General features: G+C 53.9%; 1 protein-coding gene across 5 annotated transcripts in view; it reads left to right on the top strand.

Moving 5' to 3' along the window:
* The window catches only part of JUP (junction plakoglobin), a 32,502-nt gene extending 12,369 nt beyond the window's left edge, over nucleotides 1-20,133 (top strand). For 4 of the 5 annotated variants that reach the window (XM_005584194.5, XM_005584195.5, XM_045375958.3 and 1 more), the window contains exons 2-15: nucleotides 1,938-2,153; nucleotides 4,132-4,391; nucleotides 4,598-4,836; nucleotides 6,225-6,426; nucleotides 8,731-8,875; nucleotides 8,982-9,085; nucleotides 10,497-10,835; nucleotides 15,595-15,750; nucleotides 15,918-16,037; nucleotides 16,642-16,792; nucleotides 16,886-17,007; nucleotides 18,528-18,567; nucleotides 18,848-19,013; nucleotides 19,312-20,133. In XM_005584194.5, coding sequence (XP_005584251.3) covers nucleotides 1,946-2,153; nucleotides 4,132-4,391; nucleotides 4,598-4,836; nucleotides 6,225-6,426; nucleotides 8,731-8,875; nucleotides 8,982-9,085; nucleotides 10,497-10,835; nucleotides 15,595-15,750; nucleotides 15,918-16,037; nucleotides 16,642-16,792; nucleotides 16,886-17,007; nucleotides 18,528-18,567; nucleotides 18,848-18,999 — 2,238 coding nt within the window. In that variant the 5' untranslated portion in view covers nucleotides 1,938-1,945 and the 3' untranslated portion in view covers nucleotides 19,000-19,013; nucleotides 19,312-20,133. Of the gene's footprint in view, nucleotides 1-985; nucleotides 1,094-1,937; nucleotides 2,154-4,131; nucleotides 4,392-4,597; nucleotides 4,837-6,224; nucleotides 6,427-8,730; nucleotides 8,876-8,981; nucleotides 9,086-10,496; nucleotides 10,836-15,594; nucleotides 15,751-15,917; nucleotides 16,038-16,641; nucleotides 16,793-16,885; nucleotides 17,008-18,527; nucleotides 18,568-18,847; nucleotides 19,014-19,311 lie in introns of those variants that run through there. The other variant, XM_065531595.2, reaches the window with a different exon arrangement.
* Nucleotides 20,134-25,874: the final 5,741 nt, after the last annotated feature.

Below are 25,874 nucleotides of genomic sequence, written 5' to 3'. Positions count from 1 at the left end.
TCTCCTGACCTCGTGATCTGCCCGTCTCGGCCTCCCAAAGTGCTGGGATTGGAGCTCAGGATTTTAGCAGGATTTTCACATGTCTACCTTCTCCGAGCACTCTGACCCCCACCACCCACTGCTGCCCACCATTTCCTGCCGGTGGCCATTCCCCTCTGCTGCTGGGGAAGGGGTGTGGGGAAGGGGTGCGTGTGGAAAGGGGGCTGGTTGGGGGGGGCTCCTCCTGAAATAGCTACACTTTCAAATGCCTGGGAAGCAGCTGTGCACATCTGGTGGCCTAAGCCTGCTCTCTGGGGTCTGCCGTCTGGGGTTGCCGGACTGCTTCTGTTTAATCAGCCTGAAACTCTGAGTCACTAGGGATGGCGGGAGGAGAGGAAGGAGGCAGCTGGGAGCCAGCCTGGCCCCTGCCTCTGCCTGTTCCAGGTGTGCTCACGGCTGCCTGCCATAAAAGGCTGTGAGACCTGCAGGACCATTCGTCATCCTCCTGGAGGGTGGCATTGGGGCTGTCACAGGGAAGACTTATCCTTGGTGATCTTTGTTCCTGGGGTGGGGCCAGGTTGCCCCAGCCACTCCACCCTCCCCTGGTCCCCATCACAGTGAGACAACCCGGGTGCTGTCTGGCTTCATGGGTGGACTAGCCTGAGTTCTGCTTACTCACTGAGGCTGCGCTGGGATGTGCAAAGACCACAGACCTCGGTGCCCTCACACCTGTACTTGGTCCCAGTCCCAGCTCTGCCATTTCTAACCTCAGTTCCTGCATCTGTATGCGGGGGAACAGCGCATGTGCTTTGAAACCCGCCCATGAGCATGACGGTGTCTGTGAGAGGTCTGGCTCATAGTAGGCCCTCATGGGATCACGGCATCCATTCTCCCCGCAGCCGCTGACCTCTGCAGGTCAGTTCCCAGGACAGTGGAGCCAAACATAGACCAAGTGGGAAGTTCACCTCCCTGGTACAAAGTACGGCCCTGCTACTCATTAACCTTCAGGTGCACCTAAACCTCTGCAGAGAGAGAGAGGGGTTCCTGACGGCAGTGACCACCCACAGGCCTGCCCCACCTCAGATCCCTAGCCTGGGCTCGAGGAGACCAGGAGGTGAGGAAGCACTTCCGGAGGAGAGGCGGTGCTGATGGTAATGGTCGTGGCCTCTGAACACCGGCTATGCACCAGATCCTCGCAACCACCTCTGAGGGAGGTCGTGTGACCCCGCTTTATAGATGAGGACTGAGGTTCTGCGGGGAGGTGAACTGCCCCAGTAGTGAGTAGCTGAGATTTGAACCGCTCTGTGGGACTCAGAGAGGCTTCTAGGTGCTGGGAGGGCTGGGAGAGAAGGGGCCTTGGGGCCTCAGCCTCAGGGCCACGAGTGATCCTGCCCAATCTGTAGGAAAGCCAGATCCTGGAGTCTCTGAGGGAGCCTGGGGCGTTCCAGAGAAACCTGTCAGACCGCTTCCCTGCCCCACCCAGTTTCCTGCCCAATGACTGGGGTGCCTCCTCCCTGCAGCCTTTCCCAGGGAGCCCCAGTGGTTGAGGGTGGGCCCAGGGGACCTCAGAAGCTGCTAGAGGTCCTGGATGCCTTCTCTTGGCCCTGAGACAGTTGGGTCAGGGCAGCAAGGTGAGTGAACAGGGGCTTCTGGCGGCAGCTGGCCCTTTACTGCCCTGCCCCCTGGGGCTCATCCCCCTAAGAGGTCAGAGATGCAAGCCCAGGACACACACACAGCTGCACCCCTGGGGCTCACTGCTCCCAGGATATTTCATGGGCAGCACCTCCCTGGGCCTGTTACCCTTCTGGGCACCCACTCATCCCCAGCCTGCATCCTCATTGAAACCCCTGGGGCCATGGTGATTACATGGCAAGACAGGCAGGACTTGGGGATGGGCTGAAGCTGGGGGCTCGGCCAGGTGACTTCCTGCTTCCTGACTTCCTCCTTTGTGCCCCCAGTAGCCACAATGGAGGTGATGAACCTGATGGAGCAGCCTATCAAGGTGACTGAGTGGCAGCAGACGTACACCTACGACTCGGGTATCCATTCGGGCGCCAACACCTGCGTGCCCTCCATCAGCAGCAAGGGCATCATGGAGGAGGATGAGGCCTGCGGGCGCCAGTACACGCTCAAGAAGACCACCACCTACACCCAGGGGGTGCCCCCCAGCCAAGGTCAGGACCCCTTGGAACTATTCCATGGGGTAGAAAACCTGCCTGGGTCCTGGAGAGAGGTCAGAGTGAAAGGAGGCGGATTCTAGGGGGTCCCTGGTCTGAGGGAGGAGGCACAGCTCATACTAACAGGGGGCCCACCCAGTCTGAAGGAGGAGGTGCAACTACTTCAGGGTGCTGTATCTGGGAGGGTCACAAAATCCTCTTCTGTGAAGAGGGAAGGTAGGGAGGGAAGGCATAGTCCCTGCCCTCAGGGTGCCTCCAGTCTGAAGGAAGAGGCACAGTCCTTGTCTTCTGTGAATGTAAGAATCTGATGAGGACGTTGGGCGCGGTGGCTTACGCCTGTAATCCCAGCACTTTGGGAGACTGAGGTGGGTGGATCACCTGAGGTCAGGAGTTCGAGACCAGCCTGGCCAACATGATGAAACCCCGTCTCTACTAAAAATAAAAAATTAGCCGGGTGTGGTGGCATGCACCTGTAGTCCCAGCTACTAGGGAGGCTGAGGCAGGAGAATTGTTTGAACCCAGGAGGCAGAGGTTGGAGTGAGCTGAGATTGTGCCACTGCACTCCAGCCTGGGTGACAGAGTGAGACTCCGTCTCAAATCATAATAATAATAAAAAAATAAGAATCTGATGAGGAGGCATCACTATGGCTCTCAGGAAGCCCATGGATGGCAGGGAGGACACAGCCCTTTGGCTCTAGGAGCCTCACATTTGATGGGAGAGCCAGGGCCCTAGCCTCCAGGAACCCCCCAGGGATTCTCCTTTGGGTAGAGGAGGTGTAGGTCTCAAGCCTGAGGGCCCCTCGTTGGGAGGGAGACCAGGCCTCTGCTGCTGACATGCAGATAGGCCGAGGCTGTGGGACGAGTGACTGACTCAGCTCTAGGGCTTAGTCCTGGCTGGGGGTGCCCCGCCAGCCCAAGCCTCCCCTGCCCCTCTGGGGGAGAGGAGTAGCCAGGCCCTAGAACTGTTGACCACAGGTGCCTCCGGGGCCCTGAACATGCCATGAGGTGGGCTGTAGGCTCTGAGAGTAGTGAGGGTGGACTGTAGCTGGTGGGGCTCTGCGGAGTCAGCCCCTGCACACCAGTCTCCTCCCTGACAGCTGGTAGGGGGAGTACGGGGCCTCTTGGCTGGGCAGGGCCAGGCACTGTGTTGGTAGCAAAAAGTACAGCATCCAGGTGGGAAAGCCATGCAGCTGTCTCCTCCTTCCCAACTAATTAGAGGGTGGAACCTCTGCGTCCCTCTCCCTGGGGGCATCAGGACAGTTGCCAGGGTGTGGCTGCTTGGGCATCTACCTGTGGGACTCCCAGACCCACCCAGGGGGAGGAAGGAAGTTAGAGAGGAACCTGACGTCTCAGCTGAGGACCCAGCTCCTGGCTCCCTGAACCCACAGCCCTGACTTTCCCTCTGATCTGCTGTGAGATGTGATGTTGGTGGCTCTCTGGGCCTCTGTTTGCCTGCCTGTATAGTGGGAGGATTGCCGCTGTTGGGGATGATGAGGGTGTAATTAGACTCCTGAGATTTCAGGGTTGAAAGGAGACCTGATGGGTAAGGGAGGAGAATGGAATAGGGGTTTGGGCCCCTGAGTCAGGCTGCCTTATAACCCCTCTGTGCCCAGTTTTCCCATCTGTAAAGAGGAGCCAATGATAGTACTTACCTTGCAGGGTCATTGTCAGATTATATGAGAAAATAGCAGGGCACTGAATTCACTGCCAGGCACATAATAAGTGTGCCAAAAAAAAAAAAATTCCCATGATGGACATAACATGTGGGGCCCATTTTACAGATGAGGTTACTGAGGTGATGGTGACTTCCCCAAGGTCCCTGGGGAGAGGTAGAATGGCCAGTCATGCGCTGCGGCTTTGGGCAGGGTGAAAGGTAGCCCAGAGGGCCGAGGTGGGGCTGTGTGCAGCCTGCCCTGCTCCCCAGTGTCTGCCCAGCCCACTGCCCGCACTCAGTCCCTGTCCCCATGGCCCCCAGGTGACCTGGAGTACCAGATGTCCACAACAGCCAGAGCCAAACGGGTGCGGGAGGCCATGTGCCCTGGCGTGTCAGGCGAGGACAGCTCGCTGCTGCTGGCCACGCAGGTGGAGGGGCAGGCCACCAACCTGCAGCGACTGGCCGAGCCATCCCAGCTGCTCAAGTCGGCCATTGTGCATCTCATCAACTACCAGGACGACGCCGAGCTGGCCACTCGAGCCCTGCCCGAGCTCACCAAGCTGCTCAACGACGAGGACCCGGTCTGTGAGGGTCCCGGCTAGGGTGGGGGCTGAGCAGGGAGGGGAGAGAGCAGATGTCCTCAGGGGAGGGACATTGTAGGGGAGGAGGAAGGTTATGACCCGGACTCCCCTGTATGTGACGAGTCTGGGGCCCTCCTCAGCTCTGTGGAAGGGTGTCCCGGCCCCTCCTTAGTGCTCACGTCCCCGCACCTGCCTTTGCCCTCCAGGTGGTGGTGACTAAGGCGGCCATGATTGTGAACCAGCTATCAAAGAAGGAGGCGTCGCGGCGGGCCCTGATGGGCTCACCCCAGCTGGTGGCCGCTGTCGTGCGCACCATGCAGAATACCAGTGACCTGGACACGGCCCGCTGTACCACCAGCATCCTGCACAACCTCTCCCACCACCGGGAGGGGCTGCTCGCCATCTTCAAGTCGGGCGGCATCCCTGCTCTGGTCCGCATGCTCAGGTACCCACCCCTGCTCAGTGCAGGAGTCCAGGACCCCGCCTCACTTGGGCCTCTCCCCTCCCTTCCCTGGGCTTCCATAAATACCCAGCGAGCAACTATCATGTGCCAGGCAGAGGCACACCCCATCCTGGTGCTCAGTGGCTCACAGCCCAGCAGGGAACACAGGCATGTAAACAGCAGGTTAATGATCAGGATATGACACAGGCTGTGGCAGAAGAGCATTGAGATTGCTCAGAGGTGGAATCGCTTAATGGCAGGGGATTAACAGATGAGTGGAGTTTGGCTAGTGTGGAGGAACCGAAGAGTGTCCCAGGCAGAGGGAACAGCAAATGCAAAGTTCCTTACAAACTTTCTGTTTCTGGGCCCCCTACAAAATGTTGATTGGTCTCATTTCTCGTTTTTTTTGAGATGAGGTCTTGCTGTCGCCCAAGCTGGACTGCAGTGGCATGATCTCAGCTCACTGCAGCCTCCACCTCCCAGGTTTGAATATTCCTTCTGCCTCAGTCTCCTGAGTAGCTGGGATTACAAGTGTCTGCCACCATGCCCAGCTAATTTTTTTTTTTTTTTTTTTTGAGACAGAGTTTTCCTCTTGTTGCCCAGGCTGGAGTGCAGTGGCGCAGTCTCAGCTCACTGCAACCTCCGCCTCCCGGGTTCAAGCGATTCTCCTGCCTTAGCCTCCCAAGTAGCAGGGATTACAGGTGCCCACCACCACGCCTGGCTAATTTTTGTATTTTTAGTAAAGATGGGGTTTCACCATGTTGGCCAGGCTGGTCTTGAACTCCTGACCTCAGGTGATCTGCCCGCCTTGGCCTCCCAAAGTGCTGGGATTATAGGCGTCTGCCACCATGTCGAGCTCAATTTTGTATTTTTAATAGAGACGGAGTTTCGCCACGTTGGCCAGGCTGGTCTCGAACTTCTAACCTCAGGTGATCCCCCGCCTCGGCCTCCCAAAGTGCTGAGATTACAGACGTGAGCCACCGCGCCTGGCCTCATTTCTCATCCCTATACCAGGCTGGGAGCTCCATGAAGGGGAGACACTGATTTCATTCCCCTCTGAACACCTTGCAAGGCCTCTCTAATATGTGGCCTTCCACATGGTAGTTACTTAGTAGGGATCAGTGTCTAGGGACCTGCTGTGTGCTCAGCACAGGGCTGGGGGCTCAGAAGCAGGAGGAGTCATTGTCTCAGTTGGGAGAAGACAGGTGCTGTTTGCTTCATGCTTAAGAGCCGGGCAGGCTCAAGGAGTGATGAGATTTTAGCAAAGGGATATTTCCAGAGGGGTGTCAGTAGTGGGGAGGCTTCCTGGGGGAGGTGGGAACCCATACCAGGCTCACATGTATGCCAGGCCCCTGGGACCTCGGCATACTAACCCCTGCCCACCCCCCCAGCTCCCCTGTGGAGTCGGTCCTGTTCTACGCCATCACCACGCTGCATAACCTGCTCCTGTACCAGGAGGGCGCCAAGATGGCCGTGCGCCTGGCTGACGGGCTGCAAAAGATGGTGCCCCTGCTCAACAAGAACAATCCCAAGTTCCTGGCCATCACCACCGACTGCCTGCAGCTCCTGGCCTACGGCAACCAGGAGAGCAAGGTGGGCCCTCCCCAACCCTCCTGAGGCCTGAAGCCCACCCTTGCGTCACCCTCTATCCTCCACAGCTTCGGGCTGCTGCCCCTTACTCCTTTTAGATGAGATATAGGGGCAGATGTGCATGCTTCATCATGCGACTGAATTGGTCAGAATTATTATTTTGAGCATAAGGAAAAAAAATCACTCATCCTCATACAGCCACTATTGTCATTTCGATATGCTCTGTTAAGAGCTGTTCTGTGGGCAGACTACAGATGTGTGCACATTCTTGTCATCATAACAATCTGCAACATTGCATCTGTTTTCTGCCTGCTTTTTTTTTTTTTTTTTTTGAGACAGGGTCACCCAGGCTGGAGTGCAGTGGTGTAATCAGGGCTCACTGCAACCTTGACTTCCTGGGCTCAGATGATCCTCCCACCTCGGCCTCCAGAGTAGCTGGGACTTCAGGCATGTGCCACCATGCCCGACTAGTTCTTTTTTACTCTTCTTTTTTTTTTTTTTTTTTTTTTTTTGAGATGGAGTCTCACTCTGTCGCCTAGGCTGGAGTGCGGTGGCGCAATCTCAGCTGACTGCAACTTCCGCCTCCCGGGTTCAAGTGATTCTCCTGCCTCAGCCTCCCAAGTAGCTGGGATTACAGGTGCCCACCACTATGCTCAGCTAATTTTTGTATTTTTAGTAGAGACAAGGTTTCACCAGGTTGGCCAGGCTGGTCTCAAACTCCTGACCTTAGGTGATCCATCTGCCTTGGCCTCCCTAAGTGCTGGGATTACAGGCGTGAGCCACTGCACCGGGCCCCCGACTAATTTTTTGTAGAGGTGAGATTTCTCCATGTTGCCCAGGCTGGTCTCAAACTCCTAGGTTCAAGTGATCTGTCTGCCTTGGCCTCCCAAAGTGTCAGGATTACAGGTATGAGCCACTGTGTCTGGCCTGCATGATGTTTAAAAAAAATTGTTTTTGCTCTATTGTCCTCAAAACCACCCTCTAATAATGACAGATTGCCTTTCCTTTCCCCTTTCCCCTTTCTTTTTCCTTTTCCTTTCCCTTTTCCTCTCTTCCTCTCTTTCTTCCTTCCTTCCCATTTCTTCCTTTTCTTTCTTTTTTGAGATAGGGTCTCACTGTGTTACCCAGGCTAGAGTACAGTGGCATGATCCTAGCTCACTGCAACCTCAAAATCCTGAGCTCAAGCATTCCTCCCACCTTAGCCTTCCTGATAACTAGGACTACAGAAACGTACCAATGAGCTAATTAGCACCTGGGCTAAGTTTTAAATTTTTTATGGGGATGGGGTCTTGCTCTGTTGCCCAGGCTACCCTCAAGGAATCCTCCTGCCTCAGCCTCCGAAATAGTGGGATTAAAGTCATGAGCCACCATACCTAGCTTACAGATAGCATTTCATTAAGTGGAGACCTTAGGCTTTATTCTGAGGGAGGGTATTTAGATTGCTCCTATTCCACCTTTATAAACAATGCTGTCTAACGAATTAACGAATGTCTTTGGGCATATAGCCTTTGTCAAAGAGTGGAAAAAATTCTCATTGATTTTTAACAGTTCTAGGCTTTTACCCAAATGGCCAGACTGATTTCCAGAAGGATTGGACTAATTTCCAGTGCCATAACTGGTAATGGATGTGCATATAGTTTTGTCACATCCTTGTCAGCACTAGGTATTATCCTTTTTTTCAAAATTTTGGCTTACATAACAGTCATGAAACTATTGGGGTGGGCTGGGTGTGGTGGCTCACGCCTGTAATCCCAGCACTTTGGGAGGCCGAGGTAGGTGAATTGCCTGAGGTCAGGAGTTTGAAACCAGCCTGGCCAACATAGTGAAACCCCATCCCCACCAAAAACACAGAAATTAGCCGGGCGTGGTGGCACATGCCTGTAATCCCAGCCACTTGGGAGGCTGAGGCATGAGAATTGCTTGAACCCAGGAGGCGAAGGTTGCAGTGAGCTGAGATCGTGCCACTGCTCTCCAGCCTGGGTGACACAGTGAGACTCTATCTCAAAAAAACAAACAAACAAAAAACTACTAGGGTGTTTGACTGGGTGTGGTGGCTCACACCTGTAATCCCAGCACTTTGGGAGGCTGAGGTGTGAGGATCATTTGAGGCCAGGAGTTCAAGACCAGCCTGGGCAGCATAGCGAGACCCCCATCTTTATAAAAAGAAAAAAATACATTAAAAGAAAAAAACGAACTATTTGTGCGTTAGCTGAAGCTCAGTAATGACAGCTCTGTCTCCTGCCCCGCTCCTCCTTGTTCCTGTCATATTTCCCGTCCTTCTCACACTCATTCCCTCTTCACCTGCAGCTGATTATCCTGGCCAATAGTGGGCCCCAGGCCCTCGTGCAGATCATGCGTAACTACAGTTATGAGAAGCTGCTCTGGACCACCAGTCGTGTGCTCAAGGTGCTGTCCGTGTGTCCCAGCAATAAGCCTGCCATTGTGGAGGCTGGTGAGTATGATGGCCTTGAGGGCAGCTGGGATGGGGGCTCTGCCCAGCTGCCAAGCTCAGTCAGCCATGCTGCTCGTGGCTGATGGCACCCCTATCCCTGCCCCAGGTGGGATGCAGGCCCTGGGCAAGCACCTGACCAGCAACAGCCCCCGCCTGGTGCAGAACTGCCTGTGGACCCTGCGCAACCTCTCGGACGTGGCCACAAAGCAGGTGAGGGAGGTATCTGGGCTTGGGGTTGACCTCTTCAGCTGCCCCATCCAGCCTCCTGTCTGGGCATCTGACCTTAGGTACTGTGGTCTCTAAATCTCTGGGGGCTGGATACTGGGGGCTGGATACTGGGAGCTCTAAATCTCTCTTCCTTGTGGCTGAGGCTGGAAATGCCTTGAAGACCTTCATCTCTTTTTTTTTGGTTTTTGACAGAGTCTCGCTCGTCACCCAGGCTGGAGTGCAGTGGTGCAATCTCCGCTCACTGCAAGATCCGCCTCCTGGGCTCAAGCGATTCTCCTGCCTCACCCTCCCGAGTAGTTGGGACTACAGGAGTGTGCCACCATGTCTGCCTAATTTTTGTATTTTTAGTAGAGACAGGGTTTCACCATGTTGGTCAGGCTGGTCTCGAACTCCTGACCTCAGGTGATCCACCCGCCTTGGCCTCCCAAAGTGCTGGGATTACAGGCGTGAGCCGCCGTGTCCAGCAAAAGAACAGTTTTGACCTGGGCCCTGGGCTGGGGCAATAGTTTACCAAGAGATAGACCCCCATGACTAAAAATACAATTTAAGGAAAAATGCAGCTCCAGGGCAAGTGCCCTGTGCCTCCTTTCAACAACCATTCCTCAGGCCTCCCCCAGCAATATGCTGTTTATCAAGTGCCCACCCTCTGCTGGCCCTCTGCGTGGCATTTGTGGACATTAGCTCGTTCAGCCTGGGGTTAGAGTGTGGGACCCTGTGGGTTAGATGAAGACACTGAGGCTGGGGGAGGTAATGGCCATGGTCAGAGGTAGTAAATGGCAGAACTGGAATTTGAACTCAGGACTGTCCGTCCCCAAAGCTGGAGTTTTTCTGTCCCACCACAAGGCCTACGTGTCTCCCTGGGAGAAGTGAGACGTCTGAGTTAGTGATTTTACTGGAAGTGGATTTGGCTCAGGGCCCCAGGGTGGTGGGGCAGCAGTGAAGGCCCAGAAAGGTGACACATGAGTAGATGTGGCTCAGCTGGGCCACTGAAACATGTGGCCCCCTCAACAATTGCCTCCTGGTCTCAAGGCCTCCCTTGGACACCGTACTTTGGCCTGAGGAGGGTTCTGCCTGGGTCTGAGGCTCCCAGGGAAAGGCTGATGGGTTGGAGGGAAGAGACGTGGGGCTTAGAGTCAGGCCTGGGTTCAGATCCAGCCACTGGCTGTGTGTCTGTGGGCAAGTTCCTCAACTTCTCTGAGCCTCATTGCCTCATTTGCACCACAAGATAATAACACCCTCTCACAGGGTGTGGCGGGTCATGGGGATGAAAGTTCCCGGGCACACACAGGCATGGCTGACCCCTTTAGGTCATCCTGCTCCCCTCAGACATATTTGAGAAGGCTCCCTGGAGTTGGCTGCTCCCTGACTCCCCCATCCCTTCCTTTCCCTCCAGGAGGGCCTGGAGAGTGTGCTGAAGATTCTGGTGAACCAGCTAAGCGTGGATGATGTCAACGTCCTCACCTGTGCCACGGGTACACTCTCCAACCTGACTTGCAACAACAGCAAGAACAAGACGCTGGTGACACAGAACAGTGGTGTGGAGGCTCTCATCCACGCCATCCTGCGTGCTGGTGACAAGGATGACATCACAGAGCCTGCCGTCTGCGCCCTGCGCCACCTCACTAGCCGCCACCCTGAGGCCGAGATGGCCCAGAACTCTGTGCGTCTCAACTATGGCATCCCGGCCATTGTGAAGCTGCTCAACCAGCCCAACCAGTGGCCACTGGTCAAGGTACTGCTGTTAGGCGAGGGGTAGGAGCTCCCTGCAGCAGGCTTAGGTGCTGTATTGGTATAGGCAAAGCTGCTGTAGCAAAGAAGCCCTAAATACAGTGGCTTGAATAAGACAGAAGTTTATTTCTCTCTCGTGTAATAGTTTAGACCTCAACAATGGCTCTGCTCTCCAGATTTTCTATCTTCTAGCTCTACCAGCCCCTAGGGCAGAGCTCAGAGTTCAAAATGCACATGAGTACCCTGGGCGGTTTCACTAAACTGCAGGTTCCACGGTGGCTCATGCCTGTAATTCCAACACTTTGGGAGGCCAAGGTAGGAGGATTGCTTGAGGCCAGGAATTTGAAACCAGCCTGGACAACATAGCAAGACTTGTCTCGACAACAACAGCAAAAATTAGCTGGGTGTGGTGGTGCACACCTGTAGTCCCAGCTACTGGGGAGGAGAGGCTGAGGTGGGAGAATTGCTTGAGCACAGGAATTGGAGGTTACAGTGAGCTATGACTGCATCAGTGCACTTCAGCCTGGGTGACAGAGCAAGAACCCATGTCTTAAAAGAAAAACAGGAGGCTGGGTGCAGATGCAGACATCTGTAGTTCTAGCACTTTGGGAGGCAGAGGCGGAGGCGGACGTGGAAGGATCACTTGAGGCCAGGAGTTTGAGACCAGCCTGGGTAACATATTGAGACACCCATCTCTTACAAAAAATTTGAAAAACAAAAAAAAACAAATAAGCAATCTAAAACACACACACACACACACACACACACACGGACACACACTGCAGGTCCTAATTCAGCAGGCCTGCTACGGAGGGCCTGCGATTCCATATGTCTTTTTTTTTTATTGTTTTGAGACAATGTCTTTGTCTATTGCCCAGGCTGGAGTGCAGTGGTACAATCTTGGCTCACTGCAACCTCTACCTCCCAGGTTCAAGCGATTCTCCTGCCTTGGCCTCCTGAGTAGTTGAGATTATGGGTGCACGCCACCATGTCCGGATAATTTTTGTATTTTTAGTAGATTTTGCCATGTTGCTCAGAATGGTCTCAAACTCCTGAACTCAAGCAATCCACCAGCCTCGGCCTCCCAAAGTGCGGGGATTACAGGTGTAAGACACCGGGCCCGGACAATTCTGTATTTCTTTTCTTTTCTTTTTTTTTTTTTTTTTTTTTGAGACGGAGTTTTGGTCTCGTTTCCCAGGCTGGAGTGCAATAGCACAATCTCGGCTCACCGCAACCTCCGCCTCCCGGGTTCAAGCGATTCTCCTGCATCAGCCTCCCAAGTAGCTGGGTCTACAGGCGTGTGCCACCGCGCCCAGCTAATTTTGTGTTTTTGTTTGTTTGTTTGTTTTTTTGTTGTTGTTTTTTTTTTTTTTTTGAGACGGAGTCTCGCTGTGTCGCCCAGGCTGGAGTGCAGTGGCCGGATCTCAGCTCACTGCAAGCTCTGCCTCCCGGGTTTTTACGCCATTCTCCTGCCTCAGCCTCCCGAGTAGCCGGGACTACAGGCGCCCGCCACCTCGCCCGGCTAGTTTTTTTTGTATTTTTTAGTAGAGACGGGGTTTCACCGTGTTAGCCAGGATGGTCTCGAACTCCTGACCTCGTGATCCGCCCGTCTCGGCCTCCCAAAGTGCTGGGATTACAGGCTTGAGCCACCGCGCCCGGCCAATTTTGTATTTTTTAGTTGAGACAGGATTTCTCTCTGTTGGTCGGGCTGGTCTCAAACTCCTGACTTCAGGTGATCCACCCACCTCGGCCTTCCAAAGTGCTAGGATTAGAGGCGTGAGCCACTGTGCCCGGCCCAATTCTGTATTTCTAACAAGCTCGCAGGCGCTGCTACTGGTCCATGGAGCACATTTCTTATGCCACTGGGTATAGACGAGAGAGTTGTCCTCACATGAATGAGTGGACTGTATCATCCCCACAGATGTGTTCTAGCCCTGAGAACTGGGAAGGGCTAGCGGCCACCAGAAAGTGGCAGGCATCACTCCTGCTCGCACCCCAGAACTTGGTCATTCGGCCACATCAAGGTGCAAGGAGGTTAGGAAATGTGATCACCAGCCAGATGGCCATGTGTCCTGCTGAAAATCAGGAGAGCCCCTACAGAGACACAGGGCAGAGAGGATTCTGGGGGATGCTTAGCCTGTCCCATAGGGAGTTGGGCGTGTGAAGGGGTGGGGTCGTCTTCTTGAGGCTACCTGGGTGGAAGAGAGATGTGTGTCACTTCCCTGTCAGGCAGGGAAGGTGGCCAGGCCAGGGGGTGGGCAGGCCCAAGGGACAGTTATGGAGGAAGGCATGTGTATGTGTGTGTATCCATATGTAGAGACAAGGAAGGCAGCCAAAGGCAAGGTGGCATCTGGTGCCAGAGAGTGAGGAAGCTACCATAGATGAGGGTCTTGTCAACAGGCACAGGAGCCAGCTGGCAGGGACATCCGCTAGCTACATTTAAGACAATTTAATAGTACAGACAAGCTAGGTGCAGTGGCTCACGCCTGTAATCCTAGCACTTTGGGAGGCCGAGGCGGGAGGATTACCTGATGTCAGGAGTTTGAGACCAGCCTGGCCAACATAGTAAGTCCCTGCCTCCACAAAAAATACAAAAATTAGCTGGCCATGGTGGCCTGTGCCTGAAATCTCAGCTACTCGGAAGGCCAAGGCAGAAGAATTACTTGAACCCAGAAGGCAGAGGTTGCAGTGAGCTGAGATCTCTCCATTGCACTCCAGCCTGGGTGACAGAGAGAGACTCCGTCTTGGAAAACAAAAACAAAAAACACGGCCAGGCGCTGTGGCTCACGCCTGTAACCCCCGCACTTTGGGAGGCAGAGGCGGGTGTATCACGAGGTCAGGAGATAGAGACCATCCTGGCTAACATGGTGAAACCCCGTCTCTACTAAAAAAATACAAAAAAATTAGCCGGGCGTGGTGGTGGGCACTTGTGGTCCCAGCTACTCAGGAGGCTGAAGCAGGAGAATGGCATGAACCCAGGAGGCAGAGCTTGCAGTGAGCCAAGATCACGCCACTGTACTCCAGCCTGGGTGACAGAGTGAGACTCCGTCTCAAAAAGAAAAAAAAACCAAAAAAACAAAACAGTGCAGATAAGAATGACTCTAAGTGATTCTATACATTGAATTATTATTACTTATTATTATTATTTTTGAGACGGAGTCTTGCTCTATTGCCCAGGCTGGAGTGCAGTGGCACGATCTCAGCTCACTGCAATCTCCGCCTCCCAGGTTCAAGCAATTTCCAGCTAATTTCTGTATTTTTAGTAGAGACGTAGTTTCACCATGTTGGCCAGGCTGGTCTCGAACTCCTGACCTAAAGTGATCTGCCTGCCTTGGCCTCCCAAAGTGCTGGGATTACAGGCGTGAGCCACTGCTCCCGGCCTATACATTGAATTAAAAAAAAGAAAATCCATGTTTAGAAAAAAAAATGTCAGTGTGACCCCTCCTTGAAGCTTGGTCCCTGCTGCAAACCTGAAGTGGGGCTTTGCATCCTAATCCAGCAGCTAAGTGGCAAGTGACCTTGGCAAGTCATTTGCTGTGTGCTCACATCCCCATCTCATGTGATTTTTCATCCCTGCCCTCCTGGCATCTTGTTTTGAGGATGAAATGGATGACACTTTGAGAGGCTCTGGGAGGCCAGAGTGGCTCCTGTGGGTCAAGGACCCCGGGGAGGAAATCTCAGGACACCTCCTTCCAGAGCTGCCCTGCTGGGGATTCATGACAATGTGAACACCACCCAAGCAGGAGGCTTCGGGCCACCTAGAGCAAAGACTTCCTGAGATTCAGGCTTGGGGAACGATCAGAAAAGCAAGCAAGGCCATGGTGTCTGTGGGGGGTGATTAAGAGAGAGGGGACAGGGTGAGGGTCTGGGCATGGGGCTGGCAGGATATTCTGGAATGGGGTGTCATTTTAGCAAAGGCTATTAGAATTAGCCATGAGCAGCCGGGCACAGTAGCTCACGCTTGTAATCCCAGCACTTTGGGAGGCCGAGGCGGGTGGATCACCTGAGGTCAGGAGTTTGAGACCAGCCTGACCAACATGGCGAAACCCCGTCTCTACTAAAAATATAAAAAATTGGCCGGGCGCGGTGGCTCACGCCTGTAATCCCAGCACTTTGGGAGGCCGAGGCGGGCGGATCACAAGGTCAGGAGATCGAGGCCACGGTGAAACCCCGTCTCTACTAAAAATACAAAAAATTAGCCGGGCGCGGTGGCGGGCGCCTGTAGTCCCAGCTACTCAGGAGGCTGAGGCAGGAGAATGGCGTAAACCCAGGAGGCGGAGCTTGCAGTGAGCCGAGATCACGCCACTGCACTCCAGCCTGGGCGACAGAGCGAGACTCCGTCTCAAAAAAACAAACAAACAAACAAACAAAATATATAAAAAATTAGCTGGGCGTGGTGGTGGGCTCCTGTAATCGCAGCTACTCAGGAGGCTGAGGCGGGAGAATCACTTGAACCCAGGAGGTGGAGGTTGCAATGAGGTGAGATTGCATCACTGCACTCCAGCCTGGGTAACAAGAGTGAAACTCTATCTCAAAAAAAAAAAAAAAAAAAGAAAAGGATTAGCCATGAGCACCCCCAGATCCTGTGGATTAAGTGACATGGCTGGGATGGTCTCCTTCTCTGGATATCTTCTAGTGTGCCTGTGTCTGGCCTCGGGGACAGAAGAGGTGAAGGAGAGAGGGGATACCTGAAGCTGGGAAGCTGGGATCCTTCAGATGTCCAAGAAGTGCCCCTGATTGCTGCCCCTTTTTTTTTTTGCCAGGCAACCATTGGCTTGATCAGGAATCTGGCCCTGTGCCCAGCCAACCATGCCCCACTGCAGGAGGCAGCGGTCATCCCCCGCCTCGTCCAACTGCTGGTCAAGGCCCACCAGGATGCCCAGCGCCACGTAGCTGCAGGCACACAGCAGCCCTACACGGTATGTGAGCTGGTGGTGCCTGTGACAACCTTCCTGGGGGGCAGGTGTCCTCTGTGGGTGTGTGTGTGAATGCAGAGGTCAGTTGCAACTGATGCCAGTTCCAAGAGCCTGTGAAGTTCATTCGGCTGACAGCACCTGTCCCATGCCCCCTGCCTCCTCTCTTGCAGGATGGTGTGAGGATGGAGGAGATTGTGGAGGGCTGCACCGGAGCCCTGCACATCCTCGCCCGGGACCCCATGAACCGCATGGAGATCTTCCGGCTCAACACCATCCCTCTGTTTGTGCAGGTGAGTCTGGGGCAGGTATGCAGGAGAGCTGCCCCCACCACTGCTTAGAGGGCAAGGTTAGGAGTCCCAGATTTTGAGGGCCTGGACCAGGCATCAAGAGGTCTTTGGAGGAGTTTGGAGGAAAGTGGCCACACCAGATTGACTACTTAGCAACCCCCTGCACAGGCATGGCTTTCTAAGCTTCAAAGCAAGGAAAGAGATCACAAATGGAAAAAACAAAAACAAAAAAAACTTGAGATTCAACCACATAAACATGAAAACCATCTATTTCAGAAAGAACCTTTAAAAAGCATTAAAAAAATCAGCAAACTGGGAGAATATGTGCAAGTACCATAACAGACAAGAGTTTAACATCTTTCATGTCAGTGACTTCTTTAACACTAGATTCCAATGGTTAGATGAAGCAGAGTAACAGGTAATTTCAAGGTAGTTCATGAACAACACTCAGCCCAGTTTAAAACAGTAACACTTACTCCCCAGTGATGGCCCGTTTTCCACTATGGAATTGCTACAGGGTGGAGGTGGGCAGGGCTGTGGGGTGTGTTGTCCGGCCTGCCTCACCCCTTCCCACCTCTCCCCTGCTTCCCATGTCCCCTCTCCCCAGCTCCTGTACTCATCGGTGGAGAACATCCAGCGTGTGGCCGCCGGGGTGCTGTGTGAGCTGGCCCAGGACAAGGAGGCGGCTGACGCCATTGATGCAGAGGGGGCCTCGGCCCCACTCATGGAGTTGCTGCACTCCCGCAACGAGGGCACTGGTGAGCTGGAAGAGGGCAGCTGGGTCCCACTCCCCCAGGCATGATGGAGGCTGGCAGACGTTTAACCTAGCTTTTCCTCTCCTCTCTGCTCAGCCACCTACGCTGCTGCTGTCCTGTTCCGCATCTCTGAGGACAAGAACCCAGACTACCGGAAGCGTGTGTCCGTGGAGCTCACCAACTCCCTCTTTAAGCATGACCCGGCTGCCTGGGAGGCTGTGAGTATCCTAGGCTGGACCGCAGTAGTTGGTTGCACAACTTGTGCACTGCCCAAGGGCAACTTGACTTTTGGGGGTCTCCTACTACTGTCAACTTTATAGATTTTTATTTTGTAATTGGATCATTTATAACAATTCCTAGCAGATGGAAGTAGTAGGTTGAACCATATGTCCACACAATGCCAATTTTTATTTTGCCCAAATGAGTATACGGTGTTTGAGGAGGGGGTGCTTTTCCTAATTTGCATGGAGGTGCTGGATAGGCTACAGGTGGTCTTTTCCAGGGTGGAGCAGTGCCCTGCACCCATTCGTGAGTCCTCTGCCTCCTACCCTCCTCCCATGAGCTGCTCTAATCCAGCAGGAGTTCCTGCTCCATGAATGGGGAACCCTCCTCCCTGGGGAGTACTGAGGACACGAGTACATCAGGGCACTGGGTGACCCCATTTCATCATCCTGTATTCCTCCAAGGCCTCTTTGCTTTTCTCTGGCCCCCTCTTTTATTTATTTATTTGTTTTTATTTTTTTTTGAGACAGAGTCTTGGTCTGTCGCCAGGCTGGAGTGCAGTGGCGTGATCTTGGCTCACTGCAACCTCTGCCTCCTGGTTTCAAGCAATTCTCCTGCCTTAGCCTCCTGAGTAACTGGAACTACAGGCACATGCTACCACACCCAGCTAATTTTTGTATTTTTAGTAGAGATGGGGTTTCCCCATGTTGGCTAGGATGATCTCAATCTCCTGACCTTGTAATCTGCCCACCTTGGCCTCCCAAAGTGCTGGGATTACAGGTGTGAGCCACTGTACCCGGGCTATTTTTTATTTTTTTCGAGACGGAGTCTCTCTCTGTGGCCCAGGCTGGAGTGCAGTGGCGCAGTCTCGGCTCACTGCATCCTCTGTCTCCCCATTCAAGCAATTCTCCTGCCTCAGCCTCCCAAGTAGCTGGGATTACAGGTGTGCACCACCACGCACAGCTATTTTTTTGTATTTTTAGTAGAGACGGGGTTTCACCACGTTGGCCAGGCTGGTCCAAAACTCCTGACCTCAAGTGATCCGCCTGCCTCCACCTCCCAGATTGCTGGGATTACAGGCGTGAGCCACCACATCCGGCCCAGTCCCTTCTTTTAGAAGCATCTCTCCCTGCCCCCCAGCTGATATCCAGCTTGGAGCCTGCATTTTCTTTTTTTTTTTTTGAGACGGAGTCTTGCTCTGCCGCCCAGGCTGGAGTGCAGTGGCCGGATCTCAGCTCACTGCAAGCTCCGCCTCCCGAGTTCACGCCATTCTCCTGCCTCAGCCTCCCGAGTAGCTGGGACTACAGGCGCCCGCCACCTCGCCCGGCTAGTTTTTTGTATTTTTTTTAGTAGAGACGGGGTTTCACCGTGTTAGCCAGGATGGTCTCGATCTCCTGACCTCGTGATCCGCCCGCCTCGGCCTCCCAAAGTGATGGGATTACAGGCTTGAGCCACCGCGCCCGGCCGGAGCCTGCATTTTCAAACCTCTCCTCCATGTTTCTCTCTCCTTTTTCAGGCCCAGAGCATGATTCCCATCAATGAGCCCTATGGAGATGGTAAGTGTGTGCCAGGCTCTTCAGGACCCTGGAGATCCTGGGTGGCTGTGTGGGTGTGTGTGAGGGGGCAATATTATGTCTCTGGGGCCAGAGGACCAGTGGCAACTGCTCTGTGGCATCCACATGTACCCTAGTCTAGATGCCCTGGTGTGGGGTCTGGGGAGGGGGTCAGGCCCACCAGGGGTGGGCATGGGTAGAGGAGGCAGCTGAAGGCTGTGCAGACTGCTCCCTGAAGGGTGGCTTGCAGACCCTAGGACCGACACCCACTTTTCGTCCCCAGACATGGATGCCACCTACCGCCCCATGTACTCCAGCGATGTGCCCCTTGACCCGCTGGAGATGCACATGGACATGGACGGAGACTACCCCATCGACACCTACAGCGACGGCCTCAGGCCCCCGTACCCCACCGCAGACCACATGCTGGCCTAGGCGGCCTGGCCCCAGTACGGCCCCCTCGTTGCAGGCTTTTCCCTCCTCTCTAGAACCTACTTCTGTTGGAGGCCCTCCCATCTCCCCGCTGAAACCTGTGCTGCTTTTTTGGGGGTACCCTTTGCTGCTGAGCTTCCCCAAGCACGGCGTGCCCTGGCCTGCCTTCTTCTTGTGTCCTTGGTAGGGGTGGGGAGTCCTGTTCCTGCTGGCCCCTTCTGGGGGTGGTGGGCAGGTGACACGGAGTGGCATGAGTTTCTGTGGATGCAGGTCCACTGAGCCCCTTACCCCTGTCTGTCCCCACTCCCCCAACAGGTGCGGTTCCTCATCTGAGAGGCTCTCCGTGCAGGCGATGGGGCAAGACAGAAAAGTGCCTGAGCTGGGGAAGCCGGGGCGTGACTTCCTGCTGCACCCCGTGCCTCCAGAGGTCCTCCGTAGGGTCTTTCTTGGGATAGTGTTCTGCTCCTGCTTTTCTGTCCTGGGCATGGGTCCAGGGCCTAACACCCCCTCCCCGCCCCTGTGGCCCTGGCCACTAAAGCTTCAGACTCAAGCACCCTTTCTGTTTCCCCCCAGCAGCCCCCCGAAACCTCCAGCCTCCCTGTCTCCAGCTGCCTGGGCCTGGAAGGGCTTTGGTTCCTTCTCTGGGTCTGATTTTCTCACTGAACTCCACTGACCAACTGCCCTAAGCCCCCAGGTCTCCAGGGCCCAGGTTCAAGACCCAACCCCCCGAAATCCAAAGCTTCTCTTGAAAAGTTCAGGGACCGTCCAGGGGAGATGGGGAGGAGATATGGAGTGAGTCACCTGCTCCAGGAGACGCCGACTTCTCTCTCCAGGATGCTTAGTTGGCTTTGCCCACCCCTCACTCCCCGGGGAGCTCTGGGGACAGCTCCCTCACACCCCTGTCCCACCCACACAGCTGCCCTAGCTGACCCTGAGAAGTGCTCTTGGCTGACCCCTCTGGTGTGTGGTGAGGGGCTTTCTCTTCCCCTTCCTGTTTCAGACCCCCCCATCTCCCGCACATGGTGTGGGGGGCTGGGGGAGGTCCCAGCAGAGTGTTTTATTATTATCGCTTTATGTTTTTGGTTATTGGTTTTTTTGTATAGACCAAAGCAAAGAAAATAAAAATAACACAGATGCGTTGGAGGCTGTTTAGGGGAGTGGGGTGGGAAAGTCGCGGGGCTTCCCTCGCGGCCTGGCGCCCTCCTTGGCTGGGTCCTGCGGGTTCTCAGGGCCGCCTTGCATGTGGGACGAACTAGAAGAGGCGAGCTGGGGCGCCAGGAGTGTTGGAGGAGCCGGAGTGGATTTAACCCGATATGTGCTTATAGGGCGAGGACGGGGGAAGAGGTGAATGGGGGTGAGTCCCTCACTTCCGGAGGCCAGACCTTGTTTCTCTCTCAAACAGGCAAGCTCCTGGCTGGCTCTCCTCCCGTCCAGCCTTAAAGTGAATATGGCAGATGTCCCTGTGCTTAACGCTCCCTGAGGCTTATGGCCTGGAGTCCAGACCCCTTGTTGGTCGACTGTGGGCCCACCCCAGCTCCTGCCCACCTCCCCTCTGTCTCCCCTCCACCACCTACTCTGCCCTCAGCCATGCCCGGGACAGCCAGCAGCCCCCTCCTGTTCTTTGTCCATGCTGTTCCCGCTGTCTGGGTGCCTCCACTGTTCACCTGCTGGGATCGGCTCAGACCTGACTCCAGGAACACCTGCGCCATGACCTCCACCCCCAGCAGGGATGAGCAGGTGCCCCTCCTGCTGTGCTCCACGATGCCCCGTGCACAACTGTCATTTCACCCATCACGTTGGTCTGTCCTTCAGCTCATGTGACAGTTTCCCCACCCACAACCCCAAATTCTCCTTTCTGAGGGGGTGCTGGTTACAATGCACCCGGCAGGCCGGGCGCGGTGGCTCAAGCCTGTAATCCCAGCACTTTGGGAGGCCGAGACGGGCGGATCACGAGGTCAGGAGATCGAGACCATCCTGGCTAACACGGTGAAACCCCGTCTCTACTAAAAAATACAAAAATCTAGCCGGGCAAGGTGGCGGGCACCTGTAGTCCCAGCTGCTCGGGAGGCTGAGGCAGGAGAATGGCATAAACCCGGGAGGCGGAGCTTGCAGTGAGCTGAGATCCGGCCACTGCAGTCCAGCCTGGGCAACAGAGCAAGACTCTGTCTCAAAAAAAAAAAAAAAAAAAAAAAAAAACAATGCACCCGGCAAACCTGAGAACCTGCAGCGCCTGTGCACCTGCCCAGGGCCCGATGCCTTCTTTCTATGCCCGCCTGGAGCTCAGGGCAGTGGAGGGAGGCCATGGCCTCATTCACAGAGGATTGGTGGGACGTGGGGCTGGGGCTGGAGACAGGGAGGTGCTTCCAATTAGGGGTTGGCTGTAAGGTCCAGACACGAGGGAATGAGACACAGCTGAGCTCTGCCGACTAGAGCCAGGGGAGTAGGGAGGGGACAGAGATTTCAGAACTCCAGAGGATCCGAAAATCTTTTAACAATGCCCTCGCTCTTTTTTTTTTTTTTTTTTTTTTTGAGACTGAGTTTCACTCTTATCTCCCAGGCTGGAGTGCAATGGCACAATCGCGGCTCACTAGAACCTCCGCCTCTTGGGTTCAAGTGATTCTCCTGCCTCAGGCTCCCCAATAGCTGGGACTACAGGCACGCATCACCACGCCTGGCTAATTTTTGTATTTTTAGTAGAGATGGGGTTTATCCATGTTGGCCAGGCTGGTCTTGAACTCCCGACCTCAGATTCTCCACCCGTCTCAGCCTCCCAAAGTACTGTGATTACAGGTGTGAGCCACCATCCCCGGCCAACAATGCCGTTTGTATGTGCTCCATGTTCAGGACCCTGGCAGGAAACACTTGAATTGGGTGATTTGAGGAGACTGTGGTAAGGGGACAGTTTATAAAGGTGTAGGCATGTATGGGAAAAAGCAAGGGACAGGACAGGGCGCCGGGCTATTTATAGTGATATGATCTCTGGCCTGATACTGGGAGGAGTGGGGTGCTCCCTGGGACAAGACCCTGTGGATGAGGCTTCCTGACAAGGGGAGGCTGTGAGCGGGCTCCCTTCTACCAGAGCTCCCTACTGGCCCAGCCCAAGCAGAAACCAGAGCCCATTCACGTCCATTCCTGTCATCTCCCACCGCCCAGCGCAGAGTAGAGAGGTCTGGAGAAGCCAATGAAGACAGATAACTGCCACATGGACACCATTTCCCCCACCCCAGCTTTCCAAAAGAGGGCCAGAGGCACCCCACAGAAAAGGACTGCTCTCTCAAGCCTCATGACAGGTGCTGAGGACAAGGCAAAGGAAAGAGCTAAGTCCCCATGCTAAGGGGCAGTGCTAGATTTGAGCTTCACAGTAAGCCCTCAGCTTCCTGGCAGCCCAGCCAAAATGGGAAACTTAAAGCCAGTTAATTCCTTTCCTTCCTTCCTCCCTCCCTCCCTCCCTCCCTCCCTTCCTTCCTTCCCTTCCTTCCTTCCTTCCCTCCCTCCTTCCTTCCTCCCTCTCTCCCTCCCTCCTTCCTTCCTTCCTTTTCTTCCTCTTTTTTTTTTTTGACAGAGTTTCACTCTTGTTGCCCAGGCTGGAGTGTAGAGGCGTGATCTCGGCCCACTGCGACCTCTGCCTCCCAGGTTCAAGAGATCCTCCTGCTTCAGCCTCCTGAGTAGCTAGGATTACAGGCATGCACCACCATGCCTGGTTAATTTTAAATTTTTAGTAGAGACGGGGTTTCTCCATGTTGATCAGACTGGTCTCAAACTCCCAACCCCAGGTGATCGGCCTGCCAAAGTGCTGGGATTACAGGCATGAGCCACTGTGCCCGGCCAGGCCAGTTAATTTCAATGCAATGAGTTGGCCACTTCAGTTTTCATGGAAGAGCTAACTGAGCCTTGCAACCTTGAGAAAGTCAGTTCGCTTCTCTGAACGTCAGTTTCCTCACCTGTAAAATGAGGATGATGCCTTCTCCATGTATCTACTGTGAGGATGAAATGAGAAAGTACAGGGATTCCAGGTAGGCAGAAGGGGGGAAAGGTTTTGCCTTTTTGATGTTCAGAAGGGACATCCACCCTGGGGACTTATCTGGACCTTGGCCTGAGCTATGTCACATGCCCATCCTTTGCTGCAAAGAGAGTGGGAAATGGAGACTATTTTAGCTGCACACAGTACCTCCTCAGTAAGAATCAGGGGTTTTTATTTGTTTGTTTTATTTTTAAGAGACAGGGTCTTGCTCTGTTGCCCAGGCTGGAGTGCAATGGCATGATCACAGCTCACTGCAGCCTTGAACTCCTGGGTTCAAGTGATCCTCCTGCCTCAACCTCATGTGTAATTGGGATTACAGACTACAGGTACACACCACAATGCCTGGCTAATTTTTTTTTTTTTTTTTGTAAATGATTTGTAAAGATGGAGTCTGGCTATGTTGGCCAGACTGGCCTTGAACTCGTGGTCTCTAGCAATCCTTCCACCTTGGCCTCCTAAGGTTCTGGGACTCCAGATGTGAGCCACTGCACCTGGCATAAAACTCAGGGTTCTGACACTAGGAAAGAAAAAGATGGATAAGGCATTGGGTACATCACCACAGGGGTCTGCCACAGCTAGGAACAAGTCTCCCCAGACTAACTTTGCCTCTTTTTCAGTAGGCTTGGTCAGGGAGGTGGCAGGAGAGCTCTGGGTGTTTGGGTTTCAGCAAGACCAGAGGGGAAATGCAGGCTTCGGTGATGTGAGCGGGCTTGGTGGAGCAGCCATCCCCAGGGAGTAGCAGACGTAGCCCTGTCCATCTGGAGGAAGCTCTCTATCTGCCATCTGCCAAGGCCAACATTTCTATGTCAGAATCTACAATACCAATGGAGACAGAGATAGAACTATCAAAAAGGCAGGTACCACACTGAATGACAAGTATTAAAACAAGTCTTAAAAATAATTTATCAGCTGTGAAACTCAAACTGCTCTTAAAAATTGTGTTAATCCAGGTGTGGCAGCACAGCCCTATAGTTCCAGCTACTAAGGAGGCTGAGGTGAGAGGATCACTTGAGCCCAAGAATTTGAGACCGACCTGGGACACATAGTGAGATCTGGCCTCCTAGTGTTTATTTATTTTCTTATTTCCATGCTTACTGGGAGGTGAGAATAGCGATCCCTGTTTATCAGCATGGAGACAGTGACACATATGGGAAAAAAAAATAAAGTTTATTTTGGCATTTGCACTATAAAGTCACTGGTGGTTACCCTGGGTAACCACAGAGTTACAGGTGATTTAAAATGTTTTTGCTGTGACCGGGCGCAGTGGCTCACGCCTGTAATCCCAGTGCTTTGGGAAGCCAAGGCAGGTGGATCACGAGATCAGGAGTTAAAGACCAGCCTGGCCAAGATGGTGAAACCCCATCTCTCCTTAAAAAAAAAAAAAAAAAATTAGCTGGGTGCAGTGGCAGGTGCCTATAATCCCAGAGGGCAGAGGTTGCAGTGAGCCGAGATTGCGCCACTGCACTCCAGTCTGGGCGACAGAGTGAGACTCCATCTCACACACACACACAAAAGAATGTTTTTGCTGTCAGGCGAGGTGGCTCATGCCTGTAGTCCTAGCACTTTGGGAAGCTGAGACGGGCAGATCACCTGAGTGGGAGTTCGAGACCAGCCTGACCAACATGGAGAAACCCCATCTCCACTAAAAATACAAATTAGCCGGGCGTGGTGGCACATGCCTGTAATCTCAGCTGCTCGGGAGGCTGAGGCAGGAGAATCGCTTGAACCCAGGAGACAGAGGTTGCAGTGAGCCGAGATCGCACCATTGCACCCCCAGCCTGGGCAACAGGAGCAAAATTCCGTCTCAAAAAAAAAATGTGTTTGCCTATCTATATTTAAGAAATATTACCTTGTCATATACAAATGCTCAAAAACATTAAAAGGAACTTTCTATTAGGAAAAAATTCAAACATACATAAAAGTAGAGACCGGGCATGGTGGCTCACACCTGCAATCCCAGCACTTTGGGAAGCCGAGGCGGGAGGATCACCTGAGTTTGGGAGTTCGAGACCAGCCTGACTAACATGGAGAAACCCCGTCTCCACTAAAAATACAAAATTAGGGCCGGGCGCGGTGGCTCAAGCCTGTAATCCCAGCACTTTGGGAGGCCGAGACGGGCGGATCATGAGGTCAGGAGATCGAGACCATCCTGGCTGACACGGTGAAACCCCGTCTCTACTAAAAAATACAAAAAACTAGCCGGGCGAGGTGGCAGGCGCCTGTAGTCCCAGATACTCGGGAGGCTGAGGCAGGAGAATGGCGTGAACCCGGGATGTGGAGCTTGCAGTGAGCTGAGATCCGGCCACCGCACTCCAGCCTGGGCGGCAGAGCGAGACTCCGTCTCAAAAAAAAAAAAAAAAAAAATACAAAATTAGCCGGGCGTGGTGGCACACGCCTGTAATCCCGGCTACTCGGGAGGCTGAGGCAAGAGAATCACTTAAACCCAGGAGGTGGAAGTTGCAGTGAGCTGAGATCACACCACTGCACTCCAGCCTGGGTGACAGAGCAGGACTCTGTCTCAAAAAACAAACAAACAAATAAAAAAAAACTGGATGTGGTGGCTCACGCCTTTGGGAGGCCTCCTAGCACTTTGGGAGGCCAAGGCAGGCAGATCACCTGAGGTGAGGAGATCAAGACCAGCCTGACCAACATGGAGAAACCCCGTCTCCACTAAAAATACAAAATTAGCTGGGCGTGGTGGTGCATGCCTGTAATCCCAGCTACTTGGGAGGCTGAGGCAGGAGAATCGCTTGAACCTGGGAGGCGGAGATTGCAGTGAGCCGAGATCATGCCACTGCACTCTAGCCCGGGCAACAAGAGCAAAACTCTGTCTCAAAAACAAAACAAAACGAAACAA

The sequence above is a fragment of the Macaca fascicularis genome, chromosome 16, assembly GCF_037993035.2.
Source record: "Macaca fascicularis isolate 582-1 chromosome 16, T2T-MFA8v1.1".
NCBI classification, from domain to species: Eukaryota; Metazoa; Chordata; class Mammalia; order Primates; family Cercopithecidae; genus Macaca; species Macaca fascicularis.
The sequence above is the reverse complement of the archived record's forward strand: the minus strand, read 5'-3'. Positions and strand labels throughout refer to the sequence as shown.